This window comes from Microtus ochrogaster, linkage group LG9 (genome assembly GCF_000317375.1).
Source record: "Microtus ochrogaster isolate Prairie Vole_2 linkage group LG9, MicOch1.0, whole genome shotgun sequence".
Classification (NCBI taxonomy): Eukaryota; Metazoa; Chordata; class Mammalia; order Rodentia; family Cricetidae; genus Microtus; species Microtus ochrogaster.
The window spans coordinates 14,003,910-14,020,609 of record NC_022034.1 but is presented as its reverse complement, the minus strand read 5'-3'; the positions used below and the strand labels follow the sequence as shown (position 1 = coordinate 14,020,609).

The 16,700-nt window shown below is 45.4% G+C and overlaps 1 protein-coding gene across 1 annotated transcript in view; it reads left to right on the top strand.

The window, feature by feature from the left end:
- Tiam2 (T cell lymphoma invasion and metastasis 2) overlaps positions 1 to 16,700 on the top strand; it is a 143,793-nt gene that overhangs the window by 58,044 nt on the left and 69,049 nt on the right. Inside the window, exons 9-14 of the mRNA XM_026787339.1 lie at positions 1,614 to 1,685; positions 8,795 to 8,953; positions 10,232 to 10,336; positions 11,127 to 11,205; positions 14,268 to 14,360; positions 15,153 to 15,416. Coding sequence (XP_026643140.1) covers positions 1,614 to 1,685; positions 8,795 to 8,953; positions 10,232 to 10,336; positions 11,127 to 11,205; positions 14,268 to 14,360; positions 15,153 to 15,416 — 772 coding nt within the window. The remainder of the gene's footprint in view (positions 1 to 1,613; positions 1,686 to 8,794; positions 8,954 to 10,231; positions 10,337 to 11,126; positions 11,206 to 14,267; positions 14,361 to 15,152; positions 15,417 to 16,700) is intronic.

Sequence of the window (16,700 nt, the reverse complement as noted above, 5' to 3'; positions counted from 1 at the left end):
CTAGTTCCAGGACAGGCTCCAAAACCACAGAGAAACCCTGTCTCGAAAAACCAAATAAATAAATAAATAAATAAATAAATAAATAAATAAATAAAAAATATGACCCTAAGTTCAGCAAACTGTTTTGAGAACATGTTGAATGTGCCGATCCAAAGTGATTCCAAACACCCATAATGCAGCATGTGTTAATTGGTATTTTTCTCCTGGTTGACAGGTTATAGGATTATTTTTTTCAAGTACAGTGGAAAGGAAAAGCTATAAGGTGATCTTATCCTGTAACCGACAGGGAAAAGATTTGCAATGATTGTCAGTGATTTTGGAAATGATTTTGCTTGTTATTTTAAAGAGATGGTCACAGTTCATAGAAGTTTATTTCCCAATTTGTGTCTCTTTAACTGTGAACAACACTTAGGAATAGTGTGACTAAAGACTTTAAAATAATTTCGATGTTTTAAAATCCTGAAACCGTGAAGGGTTGGGTGAGGAGGAGTGGATGGGTTGGTGGAAAGACAGCGAAATGCATGTGAGTTCTTTTGTGGGATCCCTGATTTCTTAAATACTCATAGACGGGAAGAATCGCCTAGTCACAGGGCTGGCGAGATGGCCCCGTAGGTAGTGTTCACGGTCAAGTCTGGCGATGTGTTTGCTTCCCCAGGAACCGTATGGTAGAAGGAGAGCACAGGTTGTCCTCCAGCTTCTGTGCGTTCACTGTGGCATGAGCCCACAACATACACAATAAGTAAATGCAAACGAAATGAAAGACTTAACAGTTCTGCTTGTGTTTGGTTTAGTTACAAAAAATAATTATTTGTTGGGTATAGGTAGTGGTGAGCTATAATCCTATGTTTTCTGAATGGAACCTTCACGATTATGTTCTGTATATAATGTCAATATCAATTTTGATATTAATCAAGATAGCCTCATGTAATTAAAGCATGATCAATAGCTGGGTAACTTGCTTATTTTTAGAAGTACCATTTAGTTAATTGAATGAGTCTTCCTGTCTGCCTCGGCATATCTGCTAAGTGTTCTCAACAAAAGATTTCTTGATAAACAAAAGCATTTGGTTGAACATTCTTTGTTTTAAAAAAGATATGATGTTAATACGTACATAGCTGAATAAAGTTGATGTATTAGTTATTCCCAGTTGAATATTTTATTTGATGTTAGCATTTTATAAAACTTAGAAGATAAAATTTACAAAAGTAAAAAGTGATTTCTAGTCTTTTTGGCTTCAAACAAACCTCTATTAACATATTGTCTTCCAATATTTATTCTAAGACCATAAAAACAGTTATAAGATTGACTTTTGCAGCTTTGCCAACTCTGTTCCACATCTTCTGAAATGCATAATTACAAAAGCAAAGTCAAGAAAATTCAAGATGACTTGAATGTTATGAGACATCACAGAAAAGTCAATATGAAACCATGGGAGGAAAGAAAGCAGATTCCTCTGCAGAGGGAAAGCGTAATATTTGAATGTTACTCCAGAATATGAAATGAAGAGCTCACAAAATGTTATACAACTTTAGTCTTAAACTGAAGATGTCTGGATGCCAAAGGAAAATTGTAGAACCATTTCATTAGTCTTTTTCCTTCTTTCTGTTTGTCAGATGTTTGATTCGAGCAGCAGCCATGGATTTCCTGGAACTCAGCTACCTCAAAACTCCTCTAACTCCAGTGAGGTAAACTTGGCTGGACAAGGCAGCCATCTTGGCAGCCATATTGTTTTATGTTAACAAAGCAGGGAATGCTGGTTTAGATTGATTAAAAGACAAGTTTAGAATGAAAATGGTTCCTACTAAGTAAGCTAAGAGGTCCCCTAAATGTTAAGTATCTTTGGAGGCTTTTAAACTTTCATCACCACCTTCAAAGGCATGCTATCAGTGACCGTGTCAGAGTAGTGTCGTGGTCAGCAGTTCCTGACCCTCCTGTGAATATCAACGAATCCCAAGTTACACCTTCCTTCAGGAGAGTCAAGGCCTTCACATAGATGGTCCGTGCTTCTCTGGTCATCCTCAGTGGAGTGGAGCAGTGTCCTTCTCTGGTCTCCAGTTGCTTCTGTTTCTGAATGGGACCAGGAGTGGGGTCCACTGCTTGGATATGTTGATAGTTACTCTACTTTCTTAAAACTCTCTTCCTTCTTTCAAAGTTGTATTTCATATTGTTCGTCAATTTCTCCAACTTTTCCCCCTCAGATTCCTTTATCTGTAATTTTATTTCTAACAAACATCTGAGCTCATCAAAGTTAAAATGTTGATGATGGAGCTGGAACAATGGCTCAGAGGTTAAGAATATATGCTGTTCTTCAAGAGGACCCAAGTTCATTTTCTAGTATTCAGATAGTGGCTAACAACCACCTGTAACTCCAGTTCCTGGGGGATTTGACATTCTCATCTGGCTTCTGTGGGCACTAGGCATATGTGTTGTGCACAGATACACATGCAGACAAAACATCCATATACATAATATAATAAAATAACTTTTAAAAATACCTGCTAATGGGGCTAGAGAGAAGGTTCAGCACTTAAGAGAGTTTGCTGCTTCTGTAGTGGACCTGAGTTTGGTTCCCAGGACCCTCGTGCCTGTAAGTTCAGCTCCAGGAACTCTGATGCTTTCTTCTTGCCTCTGGGTAACCACACACATGTCATATGCACATGCACACTCTTTCACACAGACATAAATAAAAAGCAAAATTAAAACTAAGAAGCTCGATAATGATCAGCATGGACAAACCTACTGTGTCTTTGAAAAAAAAAATATCCAACACATTGATAGGAATAGTTTTGATGAATTTAGAAATTTAGTTTGAAAAAAAACCCTGAATTATAGTAGAATGCTGGACACCATGACAGTTGCGTTGGGAGGCAGGGCAGTACTCTCTAGTGATATAAAATATTCAGTGTGGACAGCCACATGCTCCGCCTCCTTGTGAAGCTAGGAACAGTCTCCTTAGTATATTACCGCTGTTGCTAAAACTGCTCCTAGGTGGCAGCTCTGTCAGGCACCCTGCCTCCCATGGGATGAGTGTGAATGGGTTGGAAGATCCTCTACCTGGAGTCCTGTTTCTTCTCACCGGCAACCTGCCAGGACCATGGCTGCCAAGAGCAGGCTATGGGGATGGGGCGGCTTGGATGGGGGACGTTCCTGCCTTGTGTGATCCTTTTGCTAAAGCTCACAATCCACAAGGAGGCACTGAAACCACATCCGAACCTTCTCTTCTATAAAGGATGCTATCAAAGTGGCAGTCGTTTGATAATGAATTCTGTCCATTTCCTGTGCCCCGTGGTTTCTGCACACTTGCAGAGCTGATTCAAAATTCCTGCGAGATTATGCTGTCATCAAGAAGCTTGACTTAATCATGTGGTTTGTGTGTTACCGAGATTTCAGTTCTTTCTGAGCCCTGCCTTATCAGGTCACATTTGTGTGTGTATGCGCATGCACACGTGTAAGTGCGTGTCCTTGTGTAGTGTCTTGAAGAAGAGCTTTTTGTAGGTTCGTGGTTTGTGTAGTGTAAGTGTTCCTGTGTATTCTAAGCCCATAGCTCATGCCAACATTATGAGACTCGCTTAACAATTGGTTGCTTAATTGTTTGTATTAGCTGTAGTCCTTCACTGGTTGAGAACTGTTGGATCCGTGATCAAAACCCAGTGTTTTAAGATTGTATCTCCTTTAATATTACGTAACAGTAGAAAGTTCTTATTTTACAAGTTTTAGGAGTGAGATCATCAAAGCATTATCGAGACTCCCTGCAGACTTTGAGAGGAAATGTTGCTAACATGATGGTGAAGGCCTGTGCCTGTTTAAATTGGGTTCAGGTTTACACCTATCCCAGTCAAATCCTCAAGTCCCAGGCTATTAGAGGCCCCTCTCCTGAGCATCTCTCCAGCCGAAACCCTGTGTAGGGACCCAGGACACTTTCCATGCGTGTGCTGGATGTTTCAGTGGTACATTTTTCTGTCCTGTGTCACAGAAGACAGGTAGCCAGGTTCAAATAGAACTGTAGCTTGAACTAAGGGGAGGGGGGACTTTTTCTTTTTTTTTTTAAATACCTCTTTAGCTTAAAATCCTGCCTGTAGCTGTTTGGATAATTACAATTATTATTCGGTAGTTGTCGTGCACTAATCACAGAGAATGTTTGCGGCACACAAACCGTCTGCTTTTATACAGTAAGTACATTATGTGCACTGGCATCGCACAGAAAGGCCATTGTGAGGGAGGAGCAGCAGTCCTTTTAAAATATCCCACCATAATTGGTACATCCTGTAAGGGTCTAGCAGTGAGTCACCCTAATTGGGAGTCTGTTAGCGCTGGAGGAAAGCCAGCCTCCTTGGAGCATTTTTGAAAGGACACCTTGGCTCGCCCCAAATGAGAGCTTTTCAGAGGCCTCTTGATGAGTAATGATGAGTCTCAGACAGTGTTTGCCAGGGAGGTGTTTGTTACGGAGATGTCAACAAATCTCCCACTGAGTTAGGGTGGCAGCTGCCCCAGAAAGACACAGCCGCCGCCTTGGCAGCCCCTGGCTTTGGCCTCTGAGCCTGGAAAACTGTCCGGGGGTGTCCTGACTTTATGTGGCCGTGAGTGAATTGGAGTATTGTCACGTTGGGTACTAGCTGCAGACGGGGCGGTCGGGGGGGGGGCACTGGGATGTTAGTGTCTCAAATGGAAAATGTGAATGAAGCAGCCAACTGTTTACCACAGCACAGTCTGTTCAAATAGAACGCTGGTCTGTAACCTTCCACAGCACATGTACATGTGCGCCCATAGAGCATGTCTCTGTCTGTCTCTGCATGCACATAGCTGGCCAGTCAGGCCTTTGTCTTCCCTCTCCAACCACTGCTGTCTGGCCATCTGCCCAAGAAGGAAGTAAACACTGCATCATCCTTGAGATGGAGTTGTCAAGAAAAGCCAGAGCGGATCATTTCTTTTGTGCCGTCCCTTCATCTCACTTGCTAATAGACCTCTCCTTTGATCAGGGACTGGGGTGGTGTGGGCCCACTTATGACAGACAGACACTGTGATTTTGCTACTCATGTCCCTTCAGTGATTAAAGCGGTAATTACAAGCCATTCGATCCAAAAGCATCTGCCACGAGAACACACAGGGTTGCCATTCTCTCTCCACGACACATACTGAGTAGAAGTGATTTGACATGTGGTTTCAGGGCCATTAGATAATAATAATAATAATAATAATAATAATAATAATGATAATGATAATTTCTGTAGTGGTTGCCCTACCTTCCAGAAGAGCTAGCTCGACTTGCCAATGCTAAGGTAGCATTTTATGGCTGGGCCTCCAGTTCACCAATGCCTCCAGTTCCTAAGTGGCCAGCAGGAGTTGGGCTGTAACAAGACAACATTACACCCCACTTCAGGCTCCTCAAGGTTTTGGAACAAGGAATAATTCTCACGCAGTTCTGGGCAGTGGTTGTCCCATGCAGGTATGGCTGAGCTGAATGCAGAAGGTTTGCAGAGCATCTCATGCCGTTCCTCCTGGTGTGGCCTCCTGAAGCCAGTACTTGTGGTGGTCCCCTTTAAGGCGAGGGAGGCATGGAGGCAGCAGGTCACCAGGCTGCCTGAGGCTAGCAAGACCAAAATCTGACCTCCGCCAGTTCTTCTTTCCCCAGTGTTCTCCTGGAACTGAGAACTTTGAGCGGGACTTCGGGAATATCTTCTGGCTGGGGGAGGAAGTAGAGCAGGAGCCAGAGGGTGAGACTGTCCTTTTGCTGCAGCTAGCCAAGCTGGGACTCTGGAGCACCCTTTGAGAAGGGTGTGCGGGAAGGAATGCCCGGATGTCTCGTTTGCGCGTGTGTTTAGTTTTAGGGTTTTCTGTCTCTTTAATGAAAAGGATGTAGGAGAATGTTTTATCTGACTCTTTGAAACCAAAGTGCGTATGTTTTCAGCTTGGATGACATTGGCCCTTCCTGAGGAAATCAACACAAGCTTTCTCTCGGAAAGGGCAAAGCTTAAAATAACTTAGAAGATCTGTATTCACCAAGTAGACTTTTTTCCTGGTTCTAATTAATTAATTCCACATTCTTTGATTCTGTTGAATAACCAGGTTTCTCCTTTCCCATATTTAATACATGTGTGCACGTTCGAACATGTGGGGGGGGGTACAGCAAGAAGCACATCTAGTTTGTCATTGTGGGAGGTCTTTTGGGAGGCTCTCTCTCCCTGATGGCCTTGGCTTTGCTAGGCGTCTTCTGTGAACAGTGTGGACGTAGGAAAGGACTCCTCCATGCACATACAGGCTCAACGCTGTGGTTAGTGGAACACAGTGGGGTTGTTTCTGTTGTCCCTTCTCTCATCCCTCCCTTTATTCTCTCACGTGTCTTCTTTCAAGACTTGTCTTCTCTTGGCAAGGTGGTAATTTGTCTTCCTGAAATTCGGGGCTATTAAGAACCTGACACTCAAAAAGCAAATCTGACTCAAACGCAGGTGTCAAGCCTTGACCTTCCCCATGGGTCGGGTGTGAGTCTCTAGTGGCGCCCATCTCTCAACATCCAGGTACTGAGTATATTCTGGGCATGAGACATCACGTTAAGGGCTAGAAGAGCCTGTGGATGAGGCAACCGTACTATCAATGACCTCACCACTCAAAATGGGTGAACCCAAAGCTAAGCTTGACGTGAGCTGGGGTCTGCTATGTCAAGAACTTAGTGTCGCGTGTTCCCCTAATGAGTGATTCCAACATTAGAGCCAGGGGGCACAGAACAACAGAGGGAAGCAATTGAAATGATCAGAGGCAGGGGAGTGTCTTACTTTTTATGAGAAGGCCCCTGGAGACAGTTTGTTCAACTAGGGCACAGTTTACACAGTAGAATTAGGAAGCGAAGCTGGACCGTTATGTCCACTGTGGTAAGAAGTTAGCTGGCAGGCTTCCATGACCACACTGTGTCATAGCGGGGCGCTTGACTCATATCCAGACTTTGGGGGTCAGAGCCCTTCTGTACTGCAGGTACTGCTTGTGTAAGCTTAAGAAAGCATTTTAGAACTTCCGCACCCATTTTTCTTACCGGGTAAGTAGGGGGTCATGACGGTGCCCACCTGAGAGTGTGTCTGTGAGTGAATTAGGATTTTATCTTATGTGAAGGGATCTCCCTCATGGTATGGCACGGAGGTGAACCTCTCAGAGTCCCTGGCCCCCTATCCCTCCTGTCCTCTTCTTGAAGGACAGCATGAAGTGCCCTGTAGCGATTTCTGTTGTTTCTTTTCAGTTTCTTACTCCACAGTGACCTCTGCTGGGCCTTCAGTTTTATTTTTCAATGAGCATTGTTCAAGCGTGGAGCCTGTGTCGATAGGGGCAACCCCTGCTCTTCCTGGGCCCCTGAGTGGAACCCCTGCCCTAGAGACAGAACTTCCTGGGACAATGAGCCAGAGAAAACCCTCACCCACGTGACAGACCCTCTTAGCAGAGAGTGTCCCAGTGCCCACCTGGCATCCGAGGCTCAAGGCCTCTGCTTTTGTCTTTTCTCCTTGGCATGTGTGGAGGGTGGGGGAAGGGCGACTTCAGTTCCAGCTGTGATCATCCTTCTAGGAAAATGTGCTGGCGTTGACAGATCGGTGGCAGATGTAGTTATAGCACTTCCGAACTGAGCATCACGTTTCCAAACAGACAGCACAGAAAGGTGGATTCTTCCTTTTTTTCTGGCCAGGCCTGTCCTTTGGAATGTCCTTATGATATTGAGTTTGGCTTTGCACGGTGTGTGTTTAAAGACGTGCATGGCATTAGCAGTAAAATAGCCCATCCGTATGAATGCTGTAGGTCTGAGTCTTACAAAGCAATGAGGGAGCCCCATTCAGTATGTCGCGCTTCTCCCATAAGACATCTTCATGCACGTGGGCTCCCTTGCTCATAAAAGCTAGTGTTAATTTATAAATATCAGTAATGAGAACAATGCTTCCTCTTACAAAGTGGCAAACTGAGGCTTAGCAAATCAAATTTTATTTGTTTTGAGATACGGTCTCACTTCGTCGATGAGGCTCACGCTGAGCTCTGGTCTCAGAGGTCTCCCGTTCTCTGCTGGGATTAAAGGTTTATGCCAACACACCCATCTAAATTAAACATTCCTCCACCGGGCGACTATTGCCTGGTCAAGTAGCAGCACTGGAGTTTGGTTCACCGTAGTGTTCCCGCAGGGATCTAGCTCGAGGAAATACTTGAGTGGCTGAGTGCATCATTGTCATGCGTGTCATCCATCTGAGCAGTGGTGGCTCACATGAAGTAATGGGCTGTGACAGGGAAATGTAGGAAAATATTCTGGGAAAGTCCTGAATCAGGTGGTATGTTTGGGGATGATTCCCTGACAAATGGCCACGTCTGACATAGCAGGGAGACAGAGAGAAGATGCGCTCTGTACTAGATGTTAGATTTAAAAAGTCTAAATGGAAGAACGAAGGACCACATTTCCAGAGAGTTGAGTTTCAACCTGGGCTGGGGTACAGTTAGATATGCCCATCCCTGTGGGTGAGAACCTTGGGAAGCTGGAAAGGGATTGAGGATTAGATGCACGGTTCCCCGTGGCCCTTCTCCACCAGGACTCTGTAGCAGTGAGACTGAGCTGTTCTGAACTGCCCCCGTGTCAGGGTAGAAGCAGCCTCTGTTCCTGGGCTACGGCTCCATCTGCATAGAGAGAGGAAGAGCCAAAGGCCGCCCTAGAGCAGTGTGAGAGACCAGTGTGTGCAGCGTGTGCAAAGCTCATGTCAACAACTACTTAACTGAAGGCAGCACTCTTCCCCGTGTAGCTGCTGTTTTTCTTACCTGACCTACGCTTTCTCACCTAACACAGGTCCATGATCTGCATCTGTATGGCTCCACGGTAGACAGCGCTCTCCGAGACGGCACATGGGAGATCCAGACGTACGTTCGCTTCCAGGACCATGACGGAGTCTCTGTGGTCATCAAGCCTGAGCACAGAGTGGAGGATGTGCTGATGTTGGCGTGCAAGGTGATGGGTTTTGCTGTAGAAATATGTACTGCTGAATAGAGAGGATCAGTGATGCACTCCCGGCTTCTGGTTTTGAGGGGGGCTTAAGACCCAGCTTTCTACACGGGGGAACATAGCAACGTTTTCTAGTGGGTTAACTCTGCCCACAGACATATTTAGTCTATCCCTAAAGTGGCTGTGACATCCGTTTCTGCTCACATTGCTTAGCAATGAAGTGTTTTGTGTACTATTAAGTGTGTCACTCAGTGCCGTTCACAGTCGCTCCTTGGGCACTTAGGAGATGACGGTGAATCATTCTTCCAACTGGACTTGATTCCCAGTGTGAAGAGGAAGTAGATCAATCCACTCCGCACTGGCAGGTCTGATGCCTTTAGACCATCAGGGGTCGCAGTAGAGCTGAAAGACTTAAGGGCCAGGAGTTCATGGGAATACACGGTGAAGAGGCGTCCAGAGTTTGCTGACATTCATGATAGGCACGAAGCGTATTTTATTTCTTTTATTTCTCTCTTATGCTTGGCCTTGAAGGTTTAGCGTCCCGTATACTTGTGTATACAATCGTGTGTTTATGATCTCAACTGCTTCTCCCCCCAGTGTGTAAGCCTTTTCTTCAGAAAAGCCTGGATATTAATCTGTCTGGGTGATAAAAACGGACACAGTGACACATTCTCTGAGTGTTATGAGGTGTCAGGGGCAGGAGGTCAGCTAATCCTGTCTGGGACACAGGCCGGAGGTCAATGCTTTGCTGTTGAAAGTGAAAGAAAAGATTGAAGTGAAGGAAGGAGGAGGGGGTGCATGCATGCGTGTTTCACACACCCAGAGAGAGAGAGAGAGAGAGAGAGAGAGAGAGAGAGAGAGAAAGGAGGAAATATTTGAACTTCTACATTTTCATTTTGAAAATACTCTGAAGTGTGAAATTCTGAAGCCCATAGGACCTAAACCCATCTTGCAAATCTCTGTTCTTTCGTGAGAAACAATTTAAAGGTAGCAACTGACAGGAGGAAGAGCTAGCCCATCTGATGGGAAATGGTGGTGTAATGAAATGTGGTTCCTCAACTTCCTAGTGGCGAACCTTACCCTCTGTGGTGACGGTATTTAGAGGAGACCTTCACAGTGAACTTTGACCCTTCTTCTTCTTGTTGTTTGCACATTTAAATTTGAGTTTTCCTATAGTTCCGGTCGCTTTTTGAGATTTTGTCAGTGGTCGGTGTGAGCCTCCTGAACGCGGGTGGTTTTAGGACAGAGCAATTCGACTCCGAGTAACCAACCGTTTTCTTGCAGATGAGACAGTTGGAGCCCACTCACTACGGCCTTCAGCTTCGAAAAGTGGTGGGTGGAAGTGTGGAGTGGCATGTGCCCGCACTGTGCGAATACATGCAGGAGCAGGCAAGTGGAGGGTTGGCGGTTGAGAGGGACTGGCCCACCGCGTCTGCGTCCCACCTCACAGCCCAGGCTGGCCTCAAACTCCGTGTGGAGCTGAGGATGATCTCGAGATTTTGTTTTTTTATTTTCCATACCAACCCCAGTTCCATCTCCCTCCCGTTCTCCCATTCCCCCACCCACCTGCCCCCTATCCTACCCCCATGCACTCCTCAGAGAGAGTAAAGCCTCCCTTGGGGAATCAACAAAGGCTGGCATACCAAGTTAAGGCAGGACCAAGCGTCTCTCCCTGTATCAAGGCTGAGCAAAGTATCCTACCATAGGGAATGGGCTCCAAAAAGCCAGTTCATGCATCCAGGCTAAGTCCTGGTCCCATTGCTAGCGCTCACCCCCGCCCCCCAATAAATCAAGCTACATAACTGTCACTCACATTCAGAGAACCTAGTTTGGTTCCATGATCTTTAGGTTCTGACCCTCCTGCCTCGACCTCTGGAGTACCTGGAATACTGATGTGTGCTGCCACACTTAGCGTGTGTGTGATGCTTGGGTTCACACCCAACCGAGGCTTTGCACATGATAGGTGAGCGGTCTGCCAGCTCAGTGCATTCCCTAGGTCTCTGTGTGCTCTTAATTTTGAAGGCTGTAATTTGGGGGCAAACTTCACATTTGGTGTTTGCTTTGTAAAGAGCTCTCACGTAAGCAGTGCGGTAATCTTCCCGGGGAAACTGTCTCAACACAATGCTGGGAGGTTGTGTGACGTTAAATCTGTTGGCTCTGTTGCTTTCACCTTCCCTAGGTTTATGACGAAATTGAAGTTTTCCCTCTCAATGTGTATGACGTGCAGCTAACCAAGACTGGGAACGTGACTGACTTTGGTGAGTGTCCTGAGCTCTCTCCTGGCCCTGGGAGCCTGATGCTCATCCCATCTTTAGCTCCTTCTCTGTCTCTCTGTCTCTGTCTCTGTCTCTGTCTCTCTCTCTCTCTCTCTCTGTTATTATTTATTGATTTTAGCAGGATGGGCTGGTATGTATCAATATACCAGGCAGTTACAGGAAATAATATCAGAGATGGTAAGGAATGTGACTCGCTGGTGGTAGTGCCAACACAAGGAATTAAACTGTGCTGGGAACTAGTCTGAGGTTCGCCCAAGGGTCAGACAAAGCTTCTTTGATCCATCTGTTGATTTTTGTCTTGTCTGTCGTACTTCTCTGCAGTGCCTGAAGAGGCCAGAAGAGGGCGTCTGATTCCCTTATGTTTGGAATTACTAGCAGTTGTGAGTGGCCCAACTTGCATGCTAGGAGCAGCAAGTGCTCTTAACCACTGAGTCACCTCTCCAGCCCCACAAAACTTCCTTTCATATTTTCCCCACCCTTTTGCTCAGGATAGAAATCTTACCTGCCCTTCAAGAACATGTGGCTGATCTAACTGGAATAAGCCCAATCTGTTTGTTTATCTCCCTTTGACCTGAATTTAACAATGAAAGGTCAGAGTTGGTGTTTAACTGTTTTCCTGGTCTTTATTGAAACCCAGCTCTAAGGTCTCTGTAGAGTTTGCTGAAGTCTCAGAGAGCACCTCAGCCTTTTATTGCCTTTACCAGAAGTCAGCAATCAGACGAAGGCTGGTGAACGCCTCCACAGAGGCTCTTTTCTCACGACAAAAACATTGTCGCAGCCTAGATACCTGCTTTCAAATAATTCAAGTTGCTAATATGCAAAATTGTAATATGTGAGAATTCCATTCTCTTGGATCGTTCTTAATTCTATGATCAGCTGTGTTGGTTTGTTTTGAGACAACGTCTCACTTTGTAGCCCACACTAGCCTGGGACCCCAGAATATCCTCAAAACTCTTAGCCTCTCAAATGCTGGGAACCACTGTGTCCACCATAGGCTTGTGTTGGTAGGTTATAAGTTGGTTTCTCTTGGAAACTCCTCTTGGCATTTGCTCTGCTTCCCATGGTTATCACGCCTGCTTCCCATGGTTATCACGTCTGCTTCCCATGGTTATCACGTCTGCTTTCCAAGGTTATCATGTCTGCTTCCCATGGTTATCATGTCTGCTTCCCATGGTTATCATGTCTGCTTCCCATGGCCATCTTGCCTGCTTCCCATGGCCACCATGTCTGCTTCCCATGGCCATCATGTTTGCATCCCATGGCCACCATGTCTGTTTCCCATCTGAATGAATGAGTTTAGTCACAGATTCTTTTGCCATGGCTGATCAGGCTTTGCTTGAGGCTTAGAGAAGACATGGGGGAAAGAGGACATTTTCCCCTAACCTCCAGGAGCTAATAGCATTGGGGGACCCAAATTTGGAAGTCTAGTCTCCCCTGTGGCAGTGGAGGCAGTGTCTGAGGGGACATCGTTCCAAGCAGGACATGTACTGGGTTTTGCATGTCACATCTACATAAAGCACTGGCTCCATTCGGGCAGTTTCTTCACTGTTGTAATAGGAGCAGCAGGGCTGCGTCCCCGGCACCCGGCTGCCCACATGGCTAGCTTATGCCCCGAAATAATTACACGGAAACTGTATTCTTTTAAACACTGCCTGGCCCATTAATTTCAGTTTCTTATTGGCTAGCTCTTACATATCGATCTAACCCATTTCTAATAATCTGTGTAGCCCACGAGCTGGCTTACCAGGAATGATCTTAACCTGCATCTGCCTGGAATGGGAGAATCATGGTGACTCTCTGATTCAGCTTCTTTCTCCCAGCATTCTGTTCTGTTTTCTCTGCCTACCTAAGGGTTGGCCTATCAAATGGGTCTAGGCAATTTCTTTATTAATAAGAAATCACTCCCACATCACTTCACCTTCTCCTTCTGTGTGCATGTACATACATGTACGTGTGCGTGGGAGCGAGAGAAGGGGGGAGAGAGAGAGCGGAGAGAGGGAGGGAGGGAGGGAGGATATCCAGGTATGTATATGCCAGGGCACAAATGTGGAGGACAGCAGACAACCTTGAATTGTATCCTAGAGTATATGTTTTTGAGACAGGATTTCCTTGTTGTTTTTCCACTTCATGGGCCAGGCTAACTGGCCTGCGAGTTTCCAGGCATTATTCAATCTCAACCTCCTGAAGGAATTTTGGGTTACTGGTGTCTGTGCTGCGTACCTGGCATTTTCCGTGGATTCCGGGGATTCGAACTCTGATCCTTATGCTTGTGCAGCACATGCTACGTTGTCTCATTACCCAACCCCAGTCTTTAACCTCCTTGAAACACCTCATTACATTTCATTTCAGTAAGAATAACTTTTCGTCTTAACTTTATAAAAAAGCACTGAGGTGTGGTAGAAGTAACAAAGATTATCTGCACCCTTTATCCATGGTGACAAGTCCGTTGTGTCCACGAGTCACCCTCACCATCCATCTCCAGATCTCTCATGTGACAGAGCTGGAGTTTTGTGTCCCTAGGAGGCCAGCTTTCTCCTCTCCTTCCCCTGCTCTTGATAAGCGCACATTTTACCCTCTGTCCTTACGAATTTGGGAACCCTTTGATGTTTGTCTATCTGTGCCCAGCTTCTTTCACTTGGCATCAATGTCTTCAGGGTTCATCCCATTAGAGGATGCGCCTGAATTGTCTTTTCGAGACTGAATAATGTCCTACCACCTGTATACATCGCATTCTGTTTGTCCTTAGTCTTCTCATTTGCCAGACAGGCTGTTCCCAGGAGCTGGCTGTTAGAAACGTGCTGCCGCAGACAGATGCAACTGTTGATTAAGGTTGCACACTCCTGTGTCTAAATCCTCCAGTCTGGGTGGGGTTCCTCTTTTCCCCCCACTCTTGCTAAATAATAGCACTTTCAAAATGGTGGTAACCTGACTTCTCAGCAATGCTGCATTGACAGGAATGTATGTTTACAGATCCACCTCTGCCTAGGCTGGGGAGATAAAAGGAGGCGAACTCACACTCGCTCTTTTCTTTTCTCCCCGTCCAGGGTTTGCAGTCACAGCTCAGGTGGACGAGCACCAGCATCTCAGCCGGATATTTATCAGCGATGTTCTCCCCGACAGTCTGGCATACGGAGGAGGTCTGTGCGGTGCTGTGTGTGTGTGCGCTCTGAGTTTCTAACTGTGAGATGCATCTGCCCCATGGGCTTGTTTTGCTGTTTTGTCAGATGAGGAGGATTCGTCCTGGAATTTTTGAGAAAGAATTTTCTTGAAAATGCATATGTACATATATAAAGTATGTGTGTGTGTGTGTGTAAAGAAAGAATATTCATACAGATGTGTGTATAAAGGCAGTATCATACAGATGTGTATGTGGAAGTTCTTGGGAAAGAACTTACTTGAAAATTTATATATGTATATATAAAGTATTGTATGTGTATAAAGAGTATTCATACAGATGTGTATGTATGTATATAAAGAAAGTATTCATACAGATGTGTACGTGCGAGTTCTTGAGAAAGAATTTACTTGAAAAGTCATATATGTATATATAAAGTATTTGTGTATAAAGAGAGTATTCATATAGGTGTGTGTGTAAAGAGAATATTCATACAGGTGTGTGTGTGTGTGTGTGTGTGTGTGTGTGTGTCTATAAATAGAGTATTCATAAAGATGTCCAGATAGAGGGAAGGAGGGATTGTGTGAGACAGAGAGAGACCCAGAAAAAACACTTGATAAGCTGTTCCCCAGACTGTGTTAAAAACAGCTGCCTAACGCCAGCTCAGAGCTGAGCTTTAGCTTAAACTTGTGCGTAAGGCTGCGTTTTCCACCTGGTCAGTGGCTGGCACTTGCAGCTTGCTTTAATCTTTAAAATGCATCTCTGTAATCTCCCTTCTCCTCTTTCTTCCTGTTTCTCCCTTCCTGGTTCTCAGGACTGAGAAAGGGCAACGAAATTATGACCTTAAACGGGGAAGCTGTGTCTGACCTTGACATCAAGCAGATGGAGGCCCTGTTTTCTGAGAAGAGCGTCGGACTTACCCTGATCGCCCGGCCCATGGACAAGAAGACAACCCTGTGCACATCCTGGTCAGACAGTGACCTGTGCTCCAGGGACTGGAGAGGTCAGCCACCCTCTCCCAACCAGTCCCTGCTGCTGGAGGAATTCCTGGATAACTTTAAAAAAACCTCCACAAACGGTAAGGCTGTGTTCCATCTCCATCTTGACTAGTTGGCGCCTTGATTGCAAGTCCAGATTGTAGAAAATACTACTCAAAGATTGCTTCCTCGTTCACTAGGACAAGAACACAGGTGCAAACTGGGAGAGATTTACCAGGAGTCCATGCATTTTAGCAATTAGAACACCTTCAGAAAAATTCAAAGTAACTACTTTTTTTTCCTTGCACAAAATAGTCTTTCAAACCACAGGCTCTTTCAAAAACCTTTCACCTGTATTCGGCCTTGACATTGCCTGTAACCGACGGCAGGCATGAGTCTGCATAAACCCCAGTCTCGGGAGACTATGATTTCAGCAGTGGAGTGTAAGGTGAATCCATTTGCATTGTTCTGTTTGGGTCCTGGAACACGGTGCAGGTTTTTTTTTTGTTGTTGTTGTTTGTTTGTTTGTTTCTATCAGGAGGACTGGTCTCTCAGAAGCAGCAAACTCTGTAGTTCACAGGCTGATTTGAGAACTTTGCGAAGCTCCATGACTGAAATGTCTGCCAGTATAATTCCTTCCACGTGAAACACCCGTATGGGGAACCACGTGAAGCAGATGTTCTGAACTTGCTGTTTCCACCTCTCTTGCCTGTTCTCTTAGAATCAGAGGCCCTAGCTGACTACCTGCCGCTTCCCTCTGTTGTCATGGAGAGTCCCGGCCAGCTTCCTTAGAAGCATAAGGTGGCTCTTGATCTTGGGAACACCTGAGCAATTTTTCCACACTGTCCTGCATTGCTAATGGATTTGCAATAGAGATCTCTGCGTGCTGACCAAGAATGAGTGTGAAGAGCAAAAGAGAGGCCATTAGGATGGAATTTAATAATAGGGCAGGCTTGTGAGGTCATCTTTGGAATTAAGCATCAGATTGTAAGATTCAACAAGGTATCTCGTGCTTTCTCTTCCTCTTCTAGGATGCTGTTCCCATCTACAATATCATGAGGTTGACTGTTGGCTTAGAAAAGCGGGTGTCATGAAACAGAAATTATGATAGAGCTAACTAAAGGGACCATCATTCAGTTTACCCTAGGCTGCTATTCTGACCCTGAATGGCCTGTGTTATGTGTCCATTGTTGGATTGGTTATTTTTAAGGAACACTCCCTACCTGCTATTCCTCTGTGTTTTATCATAACCAGAAGGTACTGCATCCTGTATTATCTTTCCTATTCTGGGAATGAACCTCTACAAAATAGCAAAAGATGTGTACAGACTTCTTTCCTTCCTTCCTTCCTTCCTTCCTTCCTTCCTTCCTTCCTTCCTTCCTTCC